The sequence below is a fragment of the Watersipora subatra genome, chromosome 6 (genome assembly GCF_963576615.1).
Source record: "Watersipora subatra chromosome 6, tzWatSuba1.1, whole genome shotgun sequence".
NCBI lineage: Eukaryota > Metazoa > Bryozoa > Gymnolaemata > Cheilostomatida > Watersiporidae > Watersipora > Watersipora subatra.
Window position 1 is genome coordinate 4,592,638 of NC_088713.1, and position 26,382 is coordinate 4,619,019.

Here is a 26,382-nt window from a genome sequence, read left to right on the forward strand (position 1 = left end):
CAACTTTGGGAATGGTCCTTTAATGTACAAATAATCAATATTATGAAACAGCTATTTGAAAGCCCTGCCGATTTTTCTACAGTTTGATAGACATATACATATACGTGTTTGCATGTTCAGCAGTGAATTTAATTTAATTTCTTCTATAAATAGATCTAGTATTAATAAAATCAAGGGTTGAAGTATGAAAAGTACAGATGAATTGATGTTTGTGTAGTCAGTGAGAGGGCAACTCCTTGTTGCAAAGTTTTCCCAAGGCTGTATATCTAGTTGTGTAGGCTTATGCTAAAGAACTTATAAAGATGTTGCTAATCTGGCTAAGACAATTTGAGAACTAGTCTGTAGTACGTTTGTACCTCCAGGCATACGAGGGTAAAGCTCGGTTCAACGTGAGGATGCCAAATGCCTACAAGTACAGACTGGATCTATTTTGCCAAGATCCTGAGTATACTGCAACCGCCCCATCGCTTTTCACCACTTATATTATACATGTAGGTACATAGGCTATATTCTTCTACTGCAACCCCATCTTCTCTTTTCACCCCCTATATTATAAATGTGAGTACATAGGCTATATTCTTATACTGCAGCCCATAGATATAGTAAACCCTAGATTGGCGAATAGCTATCATTACAATGGAGCAAAAGTGAGGCCTATAATTAGCTGTTGTTTTCACGACGTTACGTCGTAGTGATGTGCATCACAGCATCAAAGCCTTCAATTGAGCAATAAGTTTAGTAGTGGAAGCATGCTTGGCATGCTAGTTTTTAAGTCATAAACGTAACAATAAGACCAAATTCTTAGTGAAATGTCATCAGAAGAGACCACAACACCCCCAGGTATTTCCTCAATTGCCCATAACAAGACAGAACTTCAACTCAAAACAAGAAGTTCTCAACAATATCATAAGCTATCTATGCCGATTAAAGACACCAAGCTGAAAGATGCTAGTGGAAAATAATAGGAAAAACATCATCATTTCGTCATTGGTTTTGAGTCAGCAGCCAAATCTGTATATGGCATTGCTCAATTTCTTTTCAGCAACTACCCTTACATCAACTACTTCCTTACCTTTAACATCAACCAGGATCACATTGAGATTTTGTTTTCTACAATACGATCTAAGGGTGGCTATAACAATAACCCGGATGTGCAGTGCTTTAGATCTGCACTTCGAGCACTGTTCATAAAAGCAGATATCACACCAAGTCCCAATGCTAATTGTATTGATCTGGATGTGAGCAGGGCTGAAAAAACTGGCCTACTGCTACATTCTCTGGCTAGAAAGAAAAAGAAAGAAGAGACAAAAGCTGAGGACGGTGAAGATGAGGAGTTCGGTGACAAGGATTGTTTTTTAACTCAAATGTGATGACTGTATCAAGTTCTTGACTGATGTAGAAGTAGTGGGAAGTAGAAATAGTGATGACATAACCCTACTCTCAGTCAAAAACAGAGGAGGATTGGTGACCGGATTGATAGACCGAATATGTATTGCTGCAGAAAAGTGCTTACGTTCACACATGGAGAGCTATGGTATCACACAGAGAGCTTTTAAACAAGTAACATCACAGACAATAACATATATGTCTTATTACATAACCTCAATCAAGGTTTTACACGTACAGTGCATGCCAACAGTCTACTCAAAACTATAGTCAATCGCTATACTAAAATCAGAATACACTATGCCGCTTCAAAGCAGGAATCTAGTTCAACCAACCTTAGCCAAAAACTATCTCGTCTAGTTATTTTCAGTCAAGTCTAATGGGTGTTTAATACAGTGGTCCAGCGTAACTGTTTCTAAATCTCATTTGATTCATCAGTTTGTTATTAGTTTAATTTCTATTTGGTCACTCTTTGTATTATCAATGATATAGAAGCTTCTAAATCATTGGTATTATTCATTACCATGTGTGTAAGATTCTTGCCTTTCTCATCCACAGTCATTACAGTCATACTTCGACTTACGAGCTTAATGCGTTCAGAGACTGAGCTCGTATGTCAATTTACTCGCATGTTGGTGCAATTTATTTATATATAGAACAATTAAATATATATTGATTGGTTTCCATATTCTAAAAATGCAAATAAAACACTCAAAACAATATATTGTAACAAAAAAAAACATGTTGGTTATTGTCCTAACTTACCACATGCTTTCAAAAAGCAACAAATAAAAAATAATGCAAGGAAATGTGATTAATTAAAATGTAAAATTAAATACATACAATAGCAGCCAACGCTAGCATTTGCCAGAAAGGGAGAGATAAGTTATCCTTCATTACAACAGTTGACTTTGATAAATTTGGATTTTATCCAAGTCTTAAAAGACAAACTTAGAAGCAAACATAAAAGCAAACTTTAATCTTTAACTTAACGTAATTAAAACTTCTTCGGCGTTCATAGTTTTAAGTTTCTTGCTGGTTAGCTAATTTTTCTTTTGGTTCGCTCGCACGACCAGCCGGCCATTTTAAGAGAAACCTATCTTAATGACGTTTGCGTTTGTCGTCCTTTCGACATGTTGCGATCAGGACGAACACAGGTGTCGCCACCAAGGGTTAATGCACGACCACTAGCCAACTTGTCCGAATGTCTATTTTTGTAGTTTTGATAGATAGCGCCACCCTTTTTATGTAGCATCATCGTTTCAGTTACGCAGTCACCGGCCAATTGTTTGTCTTTTATCCAAAGCCTGAGCAGTCTCTCCATCAGTGGTCGTGAAGATCGCTGCGTCGTTTAGAAACTATGGTTAGTCCTTTTGCAAACTAAATGTCTTGAATATAATCCTTGTGTTTGATAACTGTGAATGTATTTCTGTCATATTGCCGAGCTTGCTCAATCACGCATACATATTTTGCATACTTTTCAATAATTTTCCGTTTAATATCAATTGTTATTATTCGCTTTTTCTTTGCATTATCTATCCTTTTACTGGCAAACTTTCGGTCTACGCACGGTACCTTTAATTCACATAATTCTGCAGTGAAAATCGCGCTCAAAAAACATGGTACAAAAATATAATCTAAGCAGTTGAAAAATACAGAGTGATGCTGTTCTCATAAAACACCTCCGACATACTTGGCAACTGACTCATGTGTTCAAATCTCAAACATGGCTCATATGTTAGTGCTAAAACTTGCTTAAAAGCTGGCTCGTACCTCAAGTTTCTCGTACGTTAGGGCACTCGTAAGTTGAAGTATTACTGTATGTAAGTTTTACATATTTTCAATAAAATATGCAGTCTCAGATGGACAAACTATGGAAAAATTGAGCAGTTTTTAGTGCTAAGTCAATAGGAGTTAATAGATCAGCTGATTCGCTTTGCACATCACCATGACTTTGCTGTCATGCTAATTATAGGCCTCACTTGTTTTGATTATTCGCATATCTAGGGTTTACTATATCTATGCTGCAGCCACAACATCTATTTTCACCACCTATATTATACATGTGGGTACATAGGCTATGTTCCTATACTGCAACCCCACCATCTCTTTTTATCGCCTATATCAGGGGTCTCCAAACTACGGCCCGCGGGCCAGATGCGGCTCGTTGGGCCCCTCAATCCGGCCCGCAGAGACACTTGAGAAAAAAAATTAATAAACAAAATAAAAAAAATAATATTATTAAACAAAATAAAAAATAAAAATATTAAACAAAATAAACTTTGTGCAGAAAATGCACGTTATGACTCAAGCCAACTAGCAAGAGTGGCGTGCGTCGACTTTCCAGATATGTTTCCGCACCGAAATTAGCTCACAGACTTTTTAACAGACTTTTGTATGATCTCTATTTATATTAGTATATTTTGCTATTTTTAAATATTTAATGATTAAATAAGTCAATTGCAAATAGCTGAGATAAGTGTTTATTAAAAAATAATGACGTTTTTGGTTGTTTTCTGATCACTATCTCACTCATGCGAAACTGCGCATCTCATTCAGAGATCATATAGCATTCACGAAAAGGATTTCCCAGGGTTTTCCATGGCGTTACGGTGGTTTTGACTGAGTGAGATAGTGATCGGAAAACAACCAAAAACGTCATTATTTTTTAATAAATACCTATCTCAGCTATTCACAATTCACTTATCTAATCATTAAATATTTAAAAAGAGCAAAATATACTAATATAAATAGAGATCATATCAAAGTCTGTTAAAAAGTCTGTTAGCCATACGTATTTGGTGCGTAAAAATACCTCGCGCGACTTTTGCTCCAACTTCCTATTCGTACTTCCAAGCACGTTGCGAAATTTAAAGAGCTGAGCTACAACGTGGAATTTTTTTATATTTCAATGCTTCATAATGGTTGATAAAAGAAAAAGAAAAGTAGATGATGAATGTCGGCGATTTCAAGAAGAGTGGAGCGTAAAATACTTCTTCATCGAATCTGCAGATAAAGCATTGTGTGTCATCTGTCATGAGACTGTTGCAGTATTGAAGGAGTACAATTTACGCCGCCACTACCAAAGCAAACACCAGGGAACATATTCACGGTTTGAAGGAAATATACGTGAAGAGAAACTTGCAAAGTTAAAGCAGTGCATTAATTCTCAAAGATCAGTTTTCACAAAAGCTTCAAAACAAAATGAGTCGATAGCAAGGGCTAGTTTTAAAGTGGCTTATATTCTCGCTAAAAATGGCAAGCCTTTTACAGATGGTGAGATAGTAAAAAACTGTTTGCTAGAGGTTGTGGATGAACTTTGTCCGGAAAAATCAAATGTTATTAAAACTATAACATTGGGTGCTAATACTGTTGCCCGGCGAATTGGAGACATGAGCACAAACCTAATGGAGCAAATTGCTAGCCATGCTAAGAATTTTGTGCATTTTTCTTTGGCAATAGATGAGTCAACGGACAGGTGTGGCACCTCCCAGTTGCTAATTTTCATTGAGGTGTGGATGCCAATTTAAATATCACTCAAGAGTTGGCTTCACTGAACAGTATGTACAACACAACGACTGGAAAAGACTTGATGAAAGAAATACAGAAAACATTTGAGCAATATAGTTTGGATTGGAATCGATTGAAATGCTTAACTATAGATGGGGGAAGAAATATGTGTGGTGTGAAAAAAGGATTGGTGGGACAAATCAAACAATTTTGTGCTGAAAAAGATATATCCGAACCAATGTTTCTACATTGCATAATACACCAACAAGCTCTTTGTGCAAAGTATGTGGACATTAGCTGTGTGTTGGATCCTGTAACAACAATGGTGAATTTGATAAGATCACATGGACTGAATCACAGACAGTTCAGGGAAATGTTAAGAGAGACTGAGACAGAATCTGTAGACATGCCATATTACACTGCAGTAAGATGGCTAAGTTGTGGAAAAGTGCTGTCAAGGGTTTTTGAGCTAAGAAAGGAAATTGCTGAATTTCTTGCAGGAAAAGGGAAGCATCAAGCATTACTGTCTGATAAAGCGTGGATATGTAAGTTGGCTTTTGCTGCAGATATCACTGGCCATATCAACAGTTTAAATCTTAAGCTACAGGGAGAAGAAAACCTCATTAGTGATTTGTTCACACATCTAAAGGCCTTCAGACACAAACTAGACCTGTTCCTGAAACAAGTTCAGGTTATGATTTTAACACATTTTAAAAACTGTACAGAGGCTATGGTAGAAGCTAACACAGATTTTCCACTTTCATTTGCTTGTGGGGTTATTGAAGAGCTTCAACATCAATTCCAGGAGAGATTTGCTGATTTGCATGCAAAAGCAGATGAGTTGAGACTTTTTCAAAATCCATTTGAAGTGGATGCAGCTGCATGTCCAGACAGTTTACAATTAGAGGTGATTGATCTGCAAGCAAATGACTTGCTGAGGGATAAATTTAAAGAAGGGCTTGTTCAATTCTACCAATTCTTACCTAATGAGAACTATCAAAATTTGAAGCATTTTGCTGCAGGACTGCTATCTATGTTTGGCACCACTTACTTGTGTGAAAAAACTTTTTCCAGAATGAAGTATGTGAAAAACTGTTATAGAACAAACATGTCAGATGAAAATCTGAGGGCTCTTCTAATGCTTGGGACCTCAAACCTAAAGCCAGACTTTTTCACAATTTTGTCATCAAAAAGCCAATTTCACCACTCACATTGAGGAAACTGAACAGACTAATTGTGATTTTGTTATGATATTACTCTTGCTTGGAATTTAACCTTTAAATTTTGAATAAATATTTTCTTAACTAATGAATCTTGTGTTATGTACTTCATTTTATTAAAATATTCGCTCTTTGACCAGCGGTATACGGTTTGTCAGCCCTCAACATGCTGGCTGAAGGTTCATGTGGCCCTCTGGCTGTAAAGTTTGGAGACCCCTGGCCTATATTATAAATGTATGTACATAGGCTATGTTCATATACTGCGACCCCACCATCGCTTTTCACTACCTATATTATACATGTAAGTACATAGACTATGTTCCTTGACTTCTATCTCATGCATTTGGTACAGTCGGGTCTACACACGTAAATTTAATTTGTTCAGTACCTGCTTCCTTTTTTTAAACTATTTTATATCTTATGCTGAATAAAATATGGGAGAGTTGGGATACATGGACATGAAAGGTATCATATTTTATTCGTAGCAGTAATTTTTTAATTTTAAGTTATTCAAGCAACCTGGTAGGTTTTCATTAGACACATGCATTCCTTTCAAAAAAACGATATTATATTGCTGAGAAAATCAATGTACTGGCTGTAGTCACAACTTTAAATCACTCGTCCAATGGTCGTAGCCACCAGGATACTTGGCCCTGATGTGAGGGTGCATGGACCAACTATTGTCGTGGTATGTGAGGGTGCATGGACCAACTATTATCATGGTATGTGAGGGTACATGGACCAACTATTATCATGGTATGTGAGGGTGCATGGACCAACTATTATCATGGTATGTGAGGGTGCATGGACCAACTATTATCATGGTATGTGAGGGTACATGGACCAACTATTATCACGATATGTGAGGGTGCATGGACCAATTGCTATTATGGTATGTGAGGGCGCATGGACCAATTACTATCATGGTATGTGAGGGTGCATGGACCAACTATTATCATGGTATGTGAGGGTGCATGGACCAATTACTATTATGGTATGTGAGGGTGCATGGACCAATTACTATTATGGTATGTTAGGGTGCATGGACCGACTACTATCATGGTATGTGAGGGTACATGGACCAACTATTATCATGTCATTTAAAATTGCTGCTTGCTCCCAGTTTTTTTTTACATTTTGATCAGAGATTATAAAAAAATTAAAATAACACAAATAATGATAGTGAGATAAAGAGATAGGGTGGCAGGTTACATTGGTCAGTAGTGACATAGAATGGCCAGTGGCTCGTGTATTTTATGGAATACATTTTTACACAACTGAACTTTTCTCAAAACTAAAAGATTTTGATTTCATGATTTGTTTTAAAAAGAGAGTGACCTTAAGGCATAGTGTTGCACGATAACACGATATAATTCGATATGACGATATATTTCAGTGGATGATTTTATATTTGGTCAGATTTCAAGTCGATATGAATATCGAAGCCGATATTTTATCGAAATATCGAAGCCGATATTTTATCGAAATATCGGCTGGTTTTATTTTGCAAAAATGGAGTTGTCCATTCTCCTTATTGTAAAGAGGGGACAACTCCTGTTTTCAACCAATATTAACCAAAATCCTTTCTTATCGTTCATATTAAAGTTTAACATTACATATCGAGAGAAGACAACTCCAATGTTCGATATTCGATATATTTTGAGACCAAGTAATCGAATTTACATGCAAAGATATCGTGCAACACTATTAAGGCAAGTTAATAACACACAACAAATAGGTTGCATAATGTTTATCAAGTAATTATGCCGCAGAAATCTTCTGACAAAATTTTATTCAATTGTTTGAGAAAAGGGTTTTACTCGCTTTTTTAAAATGGTGACTTTGGGGTCAAGGCCACAAGTACCTGTTAGATTATTGGCTTGTAAAATATGAGCAACAGGATTCAACACAAAACTTTTCAAGAGCGCTGGCTCATCTCACCTGCACCCTGCTTCCTGTTACCTATCCCAACTCTCCCCTATTCTCATTAGAATGTACATTTAGGATCTTAAAACTTATAAAGATTTGATTTATTATTTTTGCTGTTTTTTCGATTGTTTTTATTTTTTACCCTCCATATTTCTGCATCTATAAAACTTATGTTCTGACGAGCTGCGCTTTATATGTAGGAAATCGCTATGGATTTAGTATGTGCTTAAATTTTACATTGTCTTAAAGTATTTGTAAGTAGCTTCATTGTACTTGCTGTTCTATTTTATTGATGTTAGTTAGTTGTTGTTATAATGAGCCGGTGGATACACAGGCTATCTTCCTTGGCTATATCTACCAGGCTACATATGTACCTATGGTATACTTGCAAATACATAATAAAATATTCTGACCTACAAAATAGGCAAACTGTTGATCCCTTTTGGCTAGAGGTATGATTAATGACATACACTTATGTCTTTCATAGGCGCAAAAAGGTTTAGCAAACTTTGAACCCTTCCCGACTCTAGACTCTAAAATATGGGGACCCACACAAGAGACCCTCAAGCACGGACTCATTGCCAAGAGCCATAAACGTGGGAGGTAAAGTTCATATTTCAATATCCATGTATAATGAGTCTTTAGGTGTTGAAAGTGCAACTGCAATAGAGAAGGCAATTCCTTGCCTTTATAACAGTGATAAAAGTATTCCACAGCATCTATAGCTGACGAAATGGCTAAAAAGTTCAACATTTATCATTAAAGAGTATTAAAGACTGTTGTTGTCTGCTCAACTGGTGAAACTGCATAAAAGCTGGAGGGATTTTTTATACAGTTCTATTGTTTCTATTTTAGCTTTATTTGAGGCAATAGAATAAGGCTTCTTGGCAAATTCTATTCATGTGGGTTATGGTGTGTATGAGAGCAGGCAATTCCAATTTGTGCTAGTTTAAAGCTTCCATGTTCCTAACCAATCGTTACATTTTGAAATGCTTTTTAATGTTGTTATAAAATTAGGATTTGTCTTATATTAGGTATTTACCCTTGCTCATTGGAAAACTTGATTTTATTTTGTATATATATAAAATTTGCCAATATATATTTATTGTATATATTACGTATATTATATATAATACGTCAAATGCAATAAGAATAAACTGATGGCTAATTTGTGATGAAGAATGAAATATATTGCATTACACATGTGTATTTATTTGTATATGTTTGTATTTGTCTATTAATTAAATGTACTTTGCGTATCTTTAATATGAATTTTCAACTCGTCACTTTAGCATAACGTAATTCTTCCTCTATTTCAGTGTGTTATGAGACCATTTTAAACTTTGTTGTTGGTGATTTGAGCCAGGAAGCACGCTTATGATTGGATAAATTTAGGGTGATGGTGGAGGAGTCAGCTCAGATCACTTTTGATTCACCAACAGAACAGTACCTAGTTTGTCACCTCGATACCGAACAGGAAACAGCTTTTGACCTTGAACAGTGTGTAATTGACTCATACAACAGCGAAGAGAAAGGTCTGTGTGAATATTTCGTCAAAGCTATCGAAGAGCTTGCCATAGAGCTATTGAAAATATTAGACACTGTAAATGCGGTTATTGTGAAGAGATCATTGGTTGTACATGTAGGTCATCAGATTATTAGTAGAAGTCAAATGTGTGCAGAGAGCAAGTTTGTGTGAAATGTCACAGGATGTTTCTAAAGGTTATTATGTTTTTTTTAAAGATTGAAAGTTAAATTATTCAGCTCAAAAGCCATATCTAGAAGCCATTAAATGGAATTAGAAAGTTACCTAGGTTTGCCCTATGTATACTGCGCAGAGTTCTCCCCAGATGGGGTGAAGTGTTGAACGGCCCCGCAAACTCCTTGGGAGAACCCTGATACAGTATATCTACTCTACACGGGTTTATAAATTGCTTTATCTTGATGCAAAAAATAGCGTTATCTACACCTTATTTAGGCTTCCATAAAGATTTGATGACAAACTCTATGAAAAATAAAGGTTGAACCCTTATCTAATGTTAAATTTGCCATCAACCGCATCCAAGACTTTCTAATGAACATTACAGAGGTGTCGGTCAATGTGCTGTTACCTCAGACTGGTCTCTACAAATTGATGATATACCTCGAGCCAGAGAAGGAGGGTGCTGAGAAACTCTATATTGTATCCTACCTGCTCGAGTGTGTCAAACCCTTCTCACAGCGACTCGTGTTCCAGAACTACGGTGATAAACTTGGAGTGCAGAGCATGAAGAAAGGTAGGAATGGCTAGTGAATGGCTTACTAATATGGCTTTGCTCTTTCAAGCCCGGTTCTCTCCGCATCGTGAACAGCTGGCGGTACATTGGGAGGTTGTATGTTCTTAGTGCCTACAGTACAGGCAATGATCATGCAATGAAAGAATCGTCTGCTCCTAGACAATAGTATCTTTTACGCATGGAGTTAAAATATAACGTATGTTTCCGGGTCAAGGCCGTATTAATTATTTCACCCTCTGGGAAAAAGGATGGAAAATGTTACTTAGCAGCGTGGCGATTGTGCATGGTAGTCGGTGTATTGCATTCTAGGTGCGCTGGCTGCCGGTGCATGGTTTTCATTACCGGTGACCTCCAGCAACCTATGCCGAAGACTGCAGAAAAGCTCAACTCGCTGAGCTTTTCTGCAATCGGCAGCTCTCAGCAGCCGGTTGCACCACCACAGCTTCTTATGGTAGGGTGGGAACCGAGCTTCACTAGCGAAGGGAGAATTTAATTTACTCTTTGTGGACTGGCTTGTGTACATAAGAACACCGAGGCCCTTTTTCCTTACCAAATATGAAATAGTTGCGCGTGACCTTACTTTTTATTTAAATTCATATAACTTATTTTATTTACATATGTAGGTGTATTTAAAAAGGTGACAAATCATGATGTTGAAAACTTCCAAATAAGCTGTCACATTGATTTCATATGAGTGAAAATTGAGACAAAACTCGCTTTTGCTAAGTTTTATTGACATCTTTCGTTTATCATTGTGAAAATGTTTACTATATTGAGTGCTGTATTGATGCGTTCGAAGCCAATGGTGAAGGTTAGGAAAAATAAGGCATCTTACGAAGATCAAACCCACAACATGAGAATCCGCTGCCCATACACAACCATCTACACTATTCTTGACCTTTTCCAGATTTTAGAATTATTATGCAAATACTTATTCTCTGGGCTTTATTAACACCTAATGATTTCTCATGACGCACCCAATAGCCTGGGAACTAGTGTAAATAATAAGGTAAAATATTTTTTGATTGTTACAGCAATTGTATAAGGAAGATTGAAACAGCCATTATTTGCCGTCACTGTTCTTACTAGATGCGGTGTAATTGAAACTTATTTAATATAACTAATATATTTAATATAGTTACTGTGTTATTTACAGTAAGCTAAAAATATAACAAAGATTTGTATGGCTAATATACTGGCAATATGTATTTTTCACCATCGTATGTCTTCACCTGACTTAATCATAGCTGAGATTCATCATCTCCCTCTATAATGTATAGGCCGTCAAGTCTTACACCCCTTTGTAAGGAGTTTTTTATGGAATTATTCTGTCTATGAATTCTCTTCAAATTTGATTTATAAATAAATAGCTTACGCCATTGAAGTATGCAATGTTACAATGGGAGTCATCTTCTCAGTGTTACAAGAGGCAACAAGAACTAAGAACTTACACAAGTTGAGGGCAGCTGTGGCTTTAATGAAAACGAATGAACTGGTAGACAAGGTGGCAGAAGATGCTGTGTTGGCAGAAGACATGTTGGTTAAGATGGAGCAGATTGATGAAATGAAGGTAGAGTTCCGTTTCCTTTTCATTCAGTTGTGTCGGACCTGAGGCTACGCTGATTTGTCTCATTTTATCACATGTTTATAGAAATGGGCTACAGGCTATGAAATAAGGCTCATGGTCTGACCATCAGATAAAAAGACTCTGACAGGATAACTGACTTGCTTTGGCATTATTTTTGCAGCTTGATTGCAGTTGATCTGGTATTTACAGCAAGCAATAGAGCAAACAGATTTGATTGTAGTTGATATGGTATTTACAGCAAGCAATAGAGCAAACAGATTTGATTGTAGTTGATATGGTATTTACAGCAAGCAATAGAGCAAACAGACTCGATTGTAGTTGATATGGTATTTACAGCAAGCAATAGAGCAAACGGACTTGATTGTAGTTGATATGGTATTTACAGCAAGCAATAGAGCAAACAGACTTGATTGTAGTTGATATGGTATTTACAGCAAGCAATAGAGCAAACAGACTTGATTGTAGTTGATATGGTATTTACAGCAAGCAATAGAGCAAACAGACTTGATTGTAGTTGATATGGTATTTACAGCAAGCGATAGAGCAAACATACTTGATTGTAGTTGGTATGGTATTTACAGCAAGCAATAGAGCAAACATACTTGATTGCAGTTGATATGGTATTTACAGCAAGCAATAGAGCAAACATACTTGATTGCAGTTGATATGGTATTTACAGCAAGCAATAGAGCAAACAGACTTGATTGTAGTTGATATGGTATTTACAGCAAGCGATAGAGCAAACATACTTGATTGTAGTTGGTATGGTATTTACAGCAAGCAATAGAGCAAACATACTTGATTGCAGTTGATATGGTATTTACAGCAAGCAATAGAGCAAACATACTTGATTGCAGTTGATATGGTATTTACAGCAAGCAATAGAGCAAACATACTTGATTGCAGTTGATATGGTATTTACAGCAAGCAATAGAGCAAACATACTTGATTGCAGTTGATATGGTATTTACAGCAAGCAATAGAGCAAACAGACTTGATTGCAGTTGATATGGTATTTACAGCAAGCAATAGAGCAAACAGACTTGATTGTAGTTGATATGGTATTTACAGCAAGCGATAGAGCAAACATACTTTATTGCAGTTGATATGGTATTTACAGCAAGCAATAGAGCAAACAGACTTGATTGCAGTTGATATGGTATTTACAGCAAGCAATAGAGCAAACAGACTTGATTGTAGTTGATATGGTATTTACAGCAAGCAATAGAGCAAACAGACAGGGGGACTATGAGTGAGATGAGGAATTACTCTAAACCTCCTCGGGCTGTCCACGATGTGCTCATTGCAACCTTACTTCTACTAGGAGACCACGAGGATGCTGTCAAGGTCAGAATAATCACTTGTAGCACTACAGACTAAATGTAACAAATTTATATTCTCGCAAAATAAATTTTAAAAAAGAGCTTACACAAAGTTTTAGCAGATTTTATCAGAAAATATTGGAATTTTTTTATCATTTGTGTTTGATGCGTGAGATGATCTGACTGCCAGGATGGTTCTAGATTAACATTGATAAAAATTCATTGCAGTTGAAATGCTCAGATCAAGTAAAAATGTGATTTTGATTTCTATAGTTGTAAAGAGACCGACAGAGGAGAAACGCGTAATGCTGCAATTTGAACGCAGCAGCCGATATCAATCATCGCAACCATAATTACTAATGACGTCATTTCGCATGTCTTTTTTTCGATCGTTTTAACCGCAATCAAGTTTTGTTGATTTTAATCTTGAAACATCCTCGCAGTCAGGTTACCTCAAACATCAAAAACAATCGCAAATGCTAGAAAAATACCGATACTTTCTGATAAAATCTTCCAACATTTTGTGGAAGTTCATATTTAAAGAAAATCAATATAGTTCTGATCACAAGCCATGGCTATAACTGTAATCTAAGTTTTATTGTTGACCTTTCCTTGCAGGTTCCTGTTACCAGTCATTAGTTTGACTTGAGACGTGTTTCTGTTTCAGATGTGGACGGATGTGCAGTCAAGGTGCAGTAATCTCAGCAAACTCAGCATGAGCAAGAGAATCCGTGCATTCAACATCCTGTATGTGCACCACGAGATCAGTCGAAGGTCGATGGACATTCTCGAGAAGCATGATGTAAATGAGTTACAAGGGGTCAGTCCTGGTGCAGCCCTCTTCTATTCTTGGGTGAGAATAGTGGATATCTACTATGGGTGTACATTTGAAATGTCTTATATATTGTTTGTCATTTATTAGCAAATCCTCTTTAAGAGCAAAAATACAGTCAAACATGGATAACTCGTCCACGGATAGCTCGAACACATGGTTAATTCGAACATTTCCTTTGGTCCGTTCCCACGTAATGATAAATTGCTATAGATAACTCGAACTCAACACTGTTAATTCGAACTGTTTTTTTGCCCAACGGCTACCGAAACGGTTGTTTTCGCTTTAGAAAATTACTTTATTCAAAGCCATAGAGGTAAACTTCATCTTTTCGTAATTCATAAGCGTCGTTATTACCACCATCGGCAAAATAGTTTTGTCAACGACTTTTCTAAAAGTTTGGTGAAATTTGATTTATACTGCGATACGATGAATAGTACGGGCTAGCCGGGTCACGCGCGCAAGAATTTTCGCCACGCACATACAAAACAAAAATCGCATGTTGTTTTGTATGTGCGTGGCAAAAATCCTTGAGCGCGTGACTCGGCTAGCCCGTGATGAATAGTTTTCCGACGTTGATTCCGTGTTGAATCCATGTCGGAATGTTGAATGTTTAAAACGTCTTAAAAAATGTTGTAATTAAACGTATACGTTGTCTGAGCTACAAAAAACTATTCATCGTTTGACCTAAACACAGAATACGTGTGTACATTCAATAAGTATCTATTAAAAAAGCGTGAGTGATATAGAATGTACCGTAAAACCTCGTAAAACTTCTAATTGAACTGCCTCGGAGTGTTGCTCTTAACGAATCCCAGGTAAAGTAAGGTAATCTGCATAAACTTCAAGAAAAAACGGCAAAATTGATCGTAGGTAAAACCCCAAAAGAAAAAAAATCTCTTTTCTTTTGAGCATTTCAACAATGATCAAGTTTTGCCAATGTCAATCTGAAAAACGTCCTGGCAATAACATCACCTCAAACAACAAACCAATCTCAAGTGATGGAAAAATCTCTATACTTTTTCATGAAAACGTTTTAAACTTTACATTAGAAGCATTTAATTTGAAACAAGCCATTTGTGCTTTTGATTTATATTATAGTTTGTATATGTACATGTATCTACTAATAAATAAGTAAATATATGGACTTGTGACAGTGCTCTGATAACTTGAATGCTCTGATAATTCGAACACTTTTGCTCGGTCCCTTGAAGTTCGAGTTATCCATGTTTGACTGTACTTTGTTACAGCTTGAGTCAAAGCTAGTTTTTTTGTTGGCCTACAAATAAAAACCTTTTGTACAGTCATGCCTCGACATAAAAGCTTAATGCGTTCTGGGTCTGAGCTCAAATGTCAATGTAGTCATGTCTCAAGGCATTATTTCTTATATAAAATAATTAAATACAAATTTATTAATTATCGTACTATGAAAAAACACATAAAACAGGATATTATGGTGGAAAAAGTGTTTTCAATTGTTGTAATTCAGTACCTACCTATGTTAACAAAGTAATAAATACTTATTTAGTTGTTAAAATCTGCAGTGAATTGTAACATTACTATGTACAGTACAGTAGTTTTCACATTCGAAACAGACGCAGTACAACACATGGTGTTTGAACACCAAACGTGAACTGTCAAGTCACTCGCAGACCGAAGTGATTTGACAGTACATATACTTCGCCACCTAGCGGCCTTTTCGAAAACTGTTTCGCCTGCCCATGTCTCAAAATTGTCTCGCTCTCGCATCTCAAGGCACAATAATACTTGAAGTTCTGCTCGTATCCAAAATTTCTCTTACATTGGGGCACTCGTATGTCAAGGTATGACTGAATTTCTTCGTATTTCTAAAAGCATTGTTTCGTATTTCAATTTTAGTTGTTGAGAGTCGTTTTCTCTGTAATTCTAATCAGTGCTGTCACACCCTATATTTTCCATCTTTTCATTTTTGTTTTAGTTTAGTCATTTTTATGTATTTTATTACATTCTATTCGTACATTCCATTCTATTCCCTTTCCTACTGCTTTGTCTTTACAAAGAGTATATCTTGTAGATTTACTTTCACATTGTGTTGTACTGGTTACCGCCGGAGTTGTATTTTCTCTGTTGGACTCCACTTTTATCTGTCCTTATAGCCACATATCTGCAGCATTTGCTTTTTTGCCTGCCGCTGTCTATTAAATAGCTCTAAATCTGTAATTGTCTTCTCCACAGGCTCTCTCCGTGAACATGGAGGTCTTGAATAGAGTCGATCACAATGTGAAAGTAGAGCCAGCGAATGTGAAGAGACAGAAGGAGATATTTGGCATGATAGCCAAGGGCACATGGCCAGTTATACAGAACGTACCAGTACCAGAGGTCACACCTGGTTCATCTTAACCAGCAACGCTGACTATCTCTATGTCTATTGCATTCACACTTCTCTGCTTTGGATCTCCATGTCTATTGCATTCACATTTCTCTGCCTTCTATTTGTACCCAACAATTTTAACATTAATACAATATTCTATATATTTTCAATATTTACTTACTCATGTGAAATGTAATGCTGATTTAGCATGAATGAAATGTCTCCGCTCCAATCATCAAATAGAACCGATGCAAATCAGTGTGGGGCCACGCGTTGTTCGGTTTATTCAGCGCTAACATTCGTTCTCTCAGCGTTTCCATTGTATCTTATGTGAGTCAATATTATTATTTATTGTTTATTCTCACTAGGTTACATTTATTACTTCTTTCATATCGCTTCTATTTAATATAAAACATATGCGGCAAATTCCCTTCTTTTGTGAATGGCTTTACTTTTGTTTGACCAGTAAAAATCAATATGCACCCAAACACGTTCCAGAGTATAGATTTAACAGGTAGGCAAGATAACTAATTGACATTGGAGGCAGACACAAAAGTTTTCTCAAAATAAGATGCTAGATTTTGAACCTAAGAATGAAATATTAAAATAATCATCACACTTAGAACGGAGCTAAACTGCACTCTTATGAGGAGGAATACATATTTAGATATGAAAATTTCTTGGAAAGAGTTTCAAGGAAACAATAGACTGTCTATTCTGAGAATTTTGGTTGTTCGACTTGAATACATTATCTCTTTGCGTGTCTAGAACTGGTTTTATCTCAATCTATCATACATAATAGCAAAGACAAGTTTAAAGAATTGGTTGCGTCAAAAAATTCAATTTAGTGAAATTAAGACCCATAAAACGCTAAAACATCAGCTACAATTTGATGCGATTTTTGTCTTTGTAGACCAACCCTGTCCAGAGATATATGCGTTTGAATGAGGCCCTCTTTTAAAAAGCTCACATTTCAGCGGGTGCTTGTTGCGTGACATCACAAGCAAGGTATCTGAAACGAAACCACGAGCGATAAATATGAGGTCGCTTCGTTAGCCAATCATGAGCGCGAAATTTTTATATAGGCCGTAATAAATGTTATCACTCGTAAAACGCGTTGTCTGTGATCTCGAAGATTCTCATCGTTAGAGAATTCTCGCCGTTACTGTTTCAATGTGTTTCAACAACTACTAAGTTATACATAGTTTTAAAATGGCTTCAAGTTCGAGCGACTGCGACTCAGAGTTATCTGAGCAACTTTTAGTAAAATATTGAAGTAGACAGCCTATGGTCAAAGCTGACAGGCGTCAGCAGCGTTTTGCTGCAGAGGAAGACAGAATGGAGGTAAATTAACTGTACTAATACTAATTCCATGTACTAATTAATAAAATTATAACTTTTTGCTATCACTAATCATCGTTTTATATTTTTTTCAGTTCACCTAGCTACATTCGCTTCAAATTTTCTGTGGCATCTATATCTAGTAAATTAGATTTATGATTTGACATTAGATGTTCACTTTTCACTTGTAGAAAGTGAAGAAAATCGCTTGATCAATGCAAATCTTTAACTTCCAGAACCAAAGCTTCGAATCGCTGGCTTGGCGTACTTGTGCCTTTGTTAAACGTTTATTCGTTTTTAAAATTACACTCGCAATCTATTAAACTTCCAATTTGGAAGCTGTCAATAGATACGCTCTAGAATGACATATCTATGAATGACATATATTTATCGCATTTGTTTTACTGATTACAGAATGTTTATGTCGTCCCACCAGCCGAAGAAGCTTTGTCAGTGTGGAAACTGTCATAGAGGGGAAAGAGAGACTTGAATGTGTGCTGCATAAGCCATGATGTTTTGTTTGAGTTTGTTGCAGTAGATGAATTTGTCTTATTGTATCAGCTAATACTATGTGAGTGGCCACGACTTGATGAATATTTTTAACAAAAGCTTTACGCCGAGATGAAAATATTTTTGCTTGTAAAAATTATATAATAAAATAATATTGTTGAAGATAATGCAAAACATGATTTGCAGAATATTGTAGTGAATTGGATATGGTACAATATATGGATGTCCGCAGAACTGGAGAATGTGAGTTCAAATCCAGTTTGCAGCAGACTTCTCATCCTTAAAACACTATCCCTATCTATATTCTTTTCAAAGACGCGGCTTGCTTATTTCACTTCGGTAGTATTCGGTAAGGATACTACTAGTAAGAAACTAGTACGTAGACGGTGTAGGCAATGATATACAGCCCCACCCCAAGGATAGGCCACAGACATAATGTGGGCGGGACTTATGGGAGGCTGTATATCGTTAGTATGGGTGGCTGCAGAACTGCGCTGATACAAAGACCTCGTTCTACAATACATAGTTGACTTGACAGAATTACCGTAGACCGGTAGAATTGGTAGTCGGTACCCAAATGTTTACACAACATTTGGAGAAAGTGAGTAGAACAAATATTCAATTTTCGTTATTTGAGGCCTTTGAAACATTCATAATAATGCATCTGTAGCAGGATTTAAAATTTTATTCTAGTCAACATGAGCAAATACAAAATAAGATATATGCCAATAGAGCCGCGTAAGACTAGACTTTTATCGCAAAAAGCTGATGTGAATACGAGAGATAGAGACAGGTTACCTAACGTGTGACATCATTTTGGGCAAGTCTGGGCACGTTTCTGTGGCCTGAGCGTTTTTACGGCGATCAGATTTTTTCGGTTTTAATCTTCAAATATCTTGGCAATGCGATCGCGTAACACAACAAACAACATATCAACTGATTGAGAAAAAAATGCTTTCTTTTAAGATCAACTTAAGTTTGACGCAACCACATCTTTAAGGAATAATTTTACATATTTAATATATTGCAACCTTTGGTTGATAGTTGACTCATTACTCGTTAAATTGTTCATATATATATATATATATATATATATATATATATATATATATATATATATATATATATATATATATATATATATATATATATATAATAGATAAGTTGTCAGGCCTACTGCTAACAGCACTCTACGCTCTAAAAAGTGCGGAGTGTTATAACTAACTAGAGTGTGGAATAGGTTAATGTTACTTATCTTTGTTCTAGATTGATGTTTTATTCTGGGGTCACGACAGGTCTGTTTCGTGCTGGTGCACTCTTCAGGTGACTTGTGTTGAATATATATATATATATATATATATATATATATATATATATATATATATATATATATATATATGGTTTTGAATAGTACAAAGAAAACTTGTATCATAAGAAGTTATGGTTGAGCCTATTACAATTAAAGAGAATATTCTTGTAATTATAAATACATGTTCCTGTAATTAGCCTAAAAGAGCCAATTACGAAAACATGTGACAGTGATTAACAATTGCTGAAGTATAAATCTCACTTGAGCTTTCTTAAAAGTGATGCTTTCGTACTTAATGGTATATATTTTATTATATTGTTAAGTGATGAGACCTAACAGCATATAGATAGTGTTTCAGCAGAGTCAAACAATTTAGCCTGGACATTAGAGTAATTTACCTTGACATAATACCTTTTAAGCTCCTGGTTTGTACAAGTAAACAAGTGGTTAAAATGAGTTTTTTATATTAAAAAAGAAACTTCCTACAAAAATTTGGTTTTACCAGTTCATTTGCTGTGTGAATAGCCTTAATTACTTCAACGATCTTACATACATGTACATATTATAAGTAGCAGTGTTACTGACAAAAGGTCTAGCAGACAAAGTCTTACACTGAGACAGGTGTAGCATGCAAGGGCTGAGACTGAGACAGATGTAGCAGACAAAGGCTGAGACTGAGACAAGTGTAACAGACAAAGGCTGAGACTGAGACAGATGTAGCAGACAATGGCCGAGGTTGAGACAGATGGAGCAGACGAGGGCTTAGAGTGAGACAGGTGTAACAGACAAAGGCTGAGACTGAGACAGATGTAGTAGACAAAGGCTGAGACTGAGACAGGTGTAGCAGACAAAGGCTGAGACTGAGACGGGTGTAGCAGACAAAGGCTGAGACTGAGACAGGTGTAGCAGACAAAGGCTGAGACTGAGACAAGTGGAGCAGACAAAGGCTGAGACTGAGACAGGTGTAGCAGACAAGGGCTGAGACTGAGACAGATGTAGCAGACAAGGGCTGAGACTGAGACAGGTGTAGCAGAGCAGGGCTGAGACTGAGACAGATGTAGCAGACAAAGGCTGAGACTGAGACAAGTGGAGCAGACAAAGGCTGAGACTGAGACAGGTGTAGCAGACAAGGGCTGAGACTGAGACAGGTGTAGCAGACAAAGGCTGAGACTGAGACGGGTGTAGCAGACAAGGCCTGAGACTGAGACAGGTGTAGCAGACAAAGGCTGAGACTGAGACGGGTGTAGCAGACAAAGGCTGAGACGGAGACAGGTGTAGCAGACAAGCGCTGAGACTGAGACAGGTGTAGCAGACAAAGGCTGAGACTGAGACAAGTGGAGCAGACAAAGGCTGAGACGGAGACAGGTGTAGCAGACAAGCGCTGAGACTGAGACGGGTGTAGCAGACAAGGCCTGAGACTGAGACAGGTGTAGCAGACAAAGGCTGAGAGTGAGACGGGTGTAGCAGACAAAGGCTGAGACTGAGACGGGTGTAGCAGACAAGGCCTGAGACTGAGACAGGTGTAGCAGACAAAGGCTGAGACTGAGACGGGTGTAGCAGACAAAGGCTGAGACGGAGACAGGTGTAGCAGACAAGCGCTGAGACAGAGACAGGTGTAGCAGACAAAGGCTGAGACTGAGACAAGTGGAGCAGACAAAGGCTGAGACTGAGACAGGTGTAGCAGACAAGGGCTGAGACTGGGACAGATGTAGCAGACAAGGGCTGAGACTTAGACAGGTGTAGCAGACAAAGGCTGCGACTGAGACGGGTGTAGCAGACAAGGCATGAGACTGAGACAGGTGTAGCAGACAAAGGCTGAGACTGAGACGGGTGTAGCAGACAAAGGCTGAGACGGAGACAGGTGTAGCAGACAAGCGCTGAGACTGAGACGGGTGTAGCAGACTGCTGTAGATTTGACATTGCTTTTATTGCTTTTTCTTTTTTATTTTCGCCAGGATCAATGATCTTTATCGGGAGTCCACAAAGGAATACCTATGGTTTTCCCACTACAACATGGATATTACAGATTACTTTGATTGACTCATAGAAACATGTAGCAATAGTAACAACCAGAATCAATATATACAATTATTGTTCAATATTGATTGGTGGTTATATTAACTGTTGTTCAATAAATTATGACATCATTAAGGTAAAGGATCAACCGCAACAAATCAAGGTAAGTCTTGCATTTAGTTTTGTCTACTAAAAGTTAAATTTGTTTAGTAGCAACTTAATAAGTTAAAAATCAGTTTATTGTCATGGATAGTTTTAAATGACAGCCGTTCGCTCATTCATTAAAATAATACGCTGTGTGTAGAAAATTTAATTTTTATATACAACTAAAAATATCACAAATTTTGTGTAAACATGTGACAGTAGTTGTCATTGCTTAAAGGATAAAACACTTTTAAATCTTTTCTTCTTGTGTTTGGTTGCTGGATCAGAAACGTTGTTTCTGCTAGTTAGTAGAGATTCCACTTTTAACTTTTACTACCAAGCTAATACCTAGCTGGCCCATTTCATTATCTGCATAAAATAATTGGTTAATTCTGTCAGGCTTTTACCTGTCAAGTAGTCTACCAAAAATTCCAGCAAAAGTTTGAAATAGTTTTGAACAAGCATATCTTTCACAACCGCATCAGGTTTAGAAAGGGATGCCATGGGAAATGCAGTTTGTTCTACATGCAAGAAGCTTCAACGAGGGCACTAAATACTTCTCATGATATTCTATTTCCAACCAACATAGCAATATAATACCTTTTTATTTTAATGTGAATAAAAAATTTAAAATTATTTTACAATTTCAAAAGTTCTTTTGTAGATATCAAACTTTTGATAACAAGCCATCACCATGGCTTGTCTCCGCCAGTTCAGCGTGGTTGAAATATTTGGGTTAGCTCACCAAATAACTGGAGCCGCAAATGATGCCGTAGATATGTGTGGTGGACTTTGCCGCTGGGGCCAGAGGTGTCCAATTGTATGGGGAATCTTGATGCTGACCATACAACTTGCGTTGAGTGTCACAGATTCTGTACTCGGAATTCGTGGTCTCGTAGATTTTAAACAGCAAGTCTCTAAAATGGCTGATGGAGCTGAACAACATGTGCTGATTCCGTTGATATTTTGGGTACTGGGGCATGCTTACAGCCTGTTAGTTGCCCTTAGTGAGTTTCTTCTTATCAACTACACGCTATGGCAGCTTTATGGCAGAAAATGTTTCCGGAATAGAGTCGAGTTGGAGGGACCCACTAGACAGGGCCGAAATAAGAAAGTTGCAAGCACAATCAAGGTCTGGACAGAATTGAATTTTGTTGCTGCATTTATTGTTGAAGACTGCATGGTTTCTACGTCCATGGTTGTCATGTCCTTTTCGTCTGAGAATGTTAGAGATTTACTACAGAGCGATGCGGAGCGAGTTGCCACCATGGTCACCTTCGGAGTCGCAGTTATTCGATCCCTATTAGCTCTAACGACAATTTGTTTTACCGCAAAGAGCAGCCAAAGGCGTAAGTGCAGTAAAGATCTGATTTATGAATGTTTTTGCCTTGTTACCGGCATCATTGCTTTGGTCGCTGCTGGTTCGTCGATGGCAATTTCATGGTCATTATTTGAACTTTACTAAGATCTCACCCGAGCGCTGACTTTTATAAGCTTTTGGAAAATTGAAGTCTGAATAAATAGGGTTTGTTCATACGTACTATTGGAATGAGGTAGTAATTTTGAAAATGCTGCTTAAATTTGATAAAAATTCTGCTTTGCACATCTGTTGGATTTTTATTATTATTTATTATTATGTTGACTATTTATTAATATTTAAACAACATTTACTTATATGTATATTTTCCCAAATTTTTATATTTAGCTATATGATTTTTTCTAAATGTTTTATTATGCTTTGATTAAAGAACATCATCTTGCTACAGTTTCAATTTTATTCTTATGCGCTTGCCATTTTTACTCTTCAAATAAACCTCAAGGCACAAGCCTCGATCTGGAAGGCAGTAACATGAACATCTGAACTCAGTGGACAGGTTTTCTTTTGCATATAGCTGCACAAAACTATTGAAAGCCTTAAGGTCTGGCGGCAAAACATAGAAATGTACATTTTATAATTTGGCAACTTGTCAGATTTATTTTGAAAGCGGTGATGTATTTTCTCGAAGCTAGGAATACCGGCTAAACAGACTAAATTTTCAGTAGCTCTCATGATTGTGGCAGTGCCTACCACTAGTTTCTTGTTTACAATGTATTTACCGATGTTACAGTAACAATCTTGAAATTGGCTGTTTTTTGATAATTATGGTAAAAAACGTTTTTGCTAAGATAAAATACTTTTTTTTAAATTCACAAACGTCAAAGCTGTGTAAAAACTGTTTTTTATGCGAGGAAAAGACAACTTTTTTGCTCTAACCTATCGTGTCAAACAAACACATGAAATACCTACCAAAAGTCAAAATGTTTAGAGATGCTCTTAAATTTTGGGTGTCAGTGTCACATAGTGCCAGTGTCCCATGGCGTCAGTGTTACACAGTGCCGTGTCACATGGTGCAAGTGTCACATAGTGCCAGTGTCACATGACGCCAGTGTTACGCAGTGCCATGTCAAATGGTGCCAACGTCACATGATGCCAGTGTCACATAGTACCAGTGTCACATGGTGCCAGTTTCACACAGGTCCCTGTCAAATGGTGCCAGCGTCACATAGTGCCAGTGTCACATAGTGCTGTGTCAAATGGTTCCAGTGTCATGTGTTGCCAGTGTCGTATGGTGTCAGTGTCACATAATGCCTGTGTCACATGGTCCCAGTGTCACATGGAGCGCATAAACTGTCAATATAACAATTGGCAAAAAATTTACATGTTCTACAAAACAATGCTATATAATAGTCCTCACGCAAGATGCAATAAGCCAAGCAGTTTGAAATAGGCCATATGAACAATACATAAACATAAGGTAACAATTTATAATGAATAGATGGCTGACAAGGCTAGTTTCACTAGGATAGGATTTACAGTTTGGTCACGGTGGTTAAACGTATTGCTACCAAAAGTTAGTTGATAAATTAATAGTTGAGTTGATGAAAACTAGGTCTTGCAATCTAGTTTTTCTCATTGAAAAATAGATTGATCTTCATTGTTTCTTTTACGCTACAGACCAAAATACTATAATATACACAATATACAAAATATAACATATTACACACAATATGTATTATGTAATATGCAGTATATGATAGAAAATATTGCATAAAATATTAAAGAAATAATCCCACAACCAGATACGAGCGAAGCGATTGGTTGGGAGATTTATGATAAATGCACATGTGCACACAACTCCCGAAAATTATTCATTGACGGCCATCGCAAACCCTTGTACTGAAATATCATCAACAAATTTAACCATTTTGTGTAGAGTCGTTTAAATATAATAACAATACAAAACACATATAAACGTTTTTAAATATGTTACCAAGTCTGAAAAGTTACCACAAAACCCTGAAACTAACCCATCTGATCAGATTATACATAAATAAATAGATTAATTCGGCCTTAAATTGAAATAAAAAATTTACAAGCCTAATGTAATTACAATAAAGACCGGCATATGAAACGCCGATAAAACCATGCAATAGAGAGTAGAAATATTAAGTCGCCAGCATTTTACGAGAAAAACGTGGACATTTCACCACTCTATGACATTGGTTAATTGCCGAAGGTTTGTGTAATTAACGTAGACTGTTTGAGGCGTAGACCTATTAACAGGTACGAAAATGTGGTACACAGTTTATCAGCCAATGTTTTTGTCCAATTACCGAAGGTTTTTAAAATTATCTACATGTAGAACGTTAGCCAGATTTCTTTACACCTTATCTACAAGCTAGGGCAGAACTACAATGCCCCTTTATGACAAGAATATTTCTTTATTTCACTCCAGTTTGCATAAAACTTCCAGACGCGTGAATGCTAATGCTTGCTTTCTGTTACATATCGCTGTCAAAACCATTTTACATTCACAACACAACCAACTTTCAAACTGTATATTACACGGCAGGTTGCCGTTTTGCTTTTAATATTGCATTTCAGAGATATAATAAACATATTTCTTTATTGTTGTTGTTAGTTAAATTACGTACAGTAGGTTAGGTCTACAGCTTGAATTAATATTTATTTTATTGTTGTAAAACATAGGTTTGAGATAGTAGTACAGTAGATTAGGTCTGATTTTTATACAACCTTTTGTTTTGCATAATTGACTTTTTGAATTTCATTTCAAAACAACTTGACAACTACCATGGACATACAACCTCCCAGAACACCACGTCGTCGCATTGGCCGTCCACATGTCTCTCAATTATTATACGGATGAGGAGAAATATAAAATCCTCACAGCAACCATCAACATAAAATGCTAATGTTCAACAACACGCAACTAAAAATAATAACAACTCATCTGATTCAGAGAAATCTTTAGTAGATGTTGTAGGCAAAGCCTACAACATTTAACTAAAGAATTCTACTTTTGTAGAATTCTGACCTTTTGTAACTACTTTTTCAATAACCAGCAGTACCCTTTCTTTTTTCCATTATTACTTTGGTCGTGGGCTGTATGACAGTGGAATTTCTAGTACAGTAATATGATGATAATCAATCAATAACTTAGAATGCAGCCCACACAAATATCTGCACTGGAAAACTGGTCAAGCATACAACAAGCTTGTATAAACATTCATTGTCTTTAGCTTCTAAGATCCAATCATCTGAATTATTATTGTTATCGCTTTTGTTACAAAAGTAGAAGCTAGAAAAT

The 26,382-nt window shown here is 36.7% G+C and overlaps 1 protein-coding gene across 2 annotated transcripts in view; it reads left to right on the plus strand.

Moving 5' to 3' along the window:
- Positions 1-16,830, plus strand: part of LOC137398559 (kyphoscoliosis peptidase-like) — a 60,847-nt gene extending 44,017 nt beyond the window's left edge. The window contains exons 9-17 of one of the 2 annotated variants that reach the window (XM_068084688.1): positions 363-491; positions 8,533-8,648; positions 9,441-9,447; positions 9,523-9,580; positions 10,133-10,321; positions 11,740-11,891; positions 13,128-13,256; positions 13,899-14,084; positions 16,278-16,830. In XM_068084688.1, coding sequence (XP_067940789.1) covers positions 363-491; positions 8,533-8,648; positions 9,441-9,447; positions 9,523-9,580; positions 10,133-10,321; positions 11,740-11,891; positions 13,128-13,256; positions 13,899-14,084; positions 16,278-16,442 — 1,131 coding nt within the window. In that variant the 3' untranslated portion in view covers positions 16,443-16,830. Of the gene's footprint in view, positions 1-362; positions 492-8,532; positions 8,649-9,440; positions 9,581-10,132; positions 10,322-11,739; positions 11,892-13,127; positions 13,257-13,898; positions 14,085-16,277 lie in introns of both variants that reach the window. The other variant, XM_068084687.1, reaches the window with a different exon arrangement.
- The last annotated feature ends 9,552 nt before the right edge of the window (positions 16,831-26,382 follow it).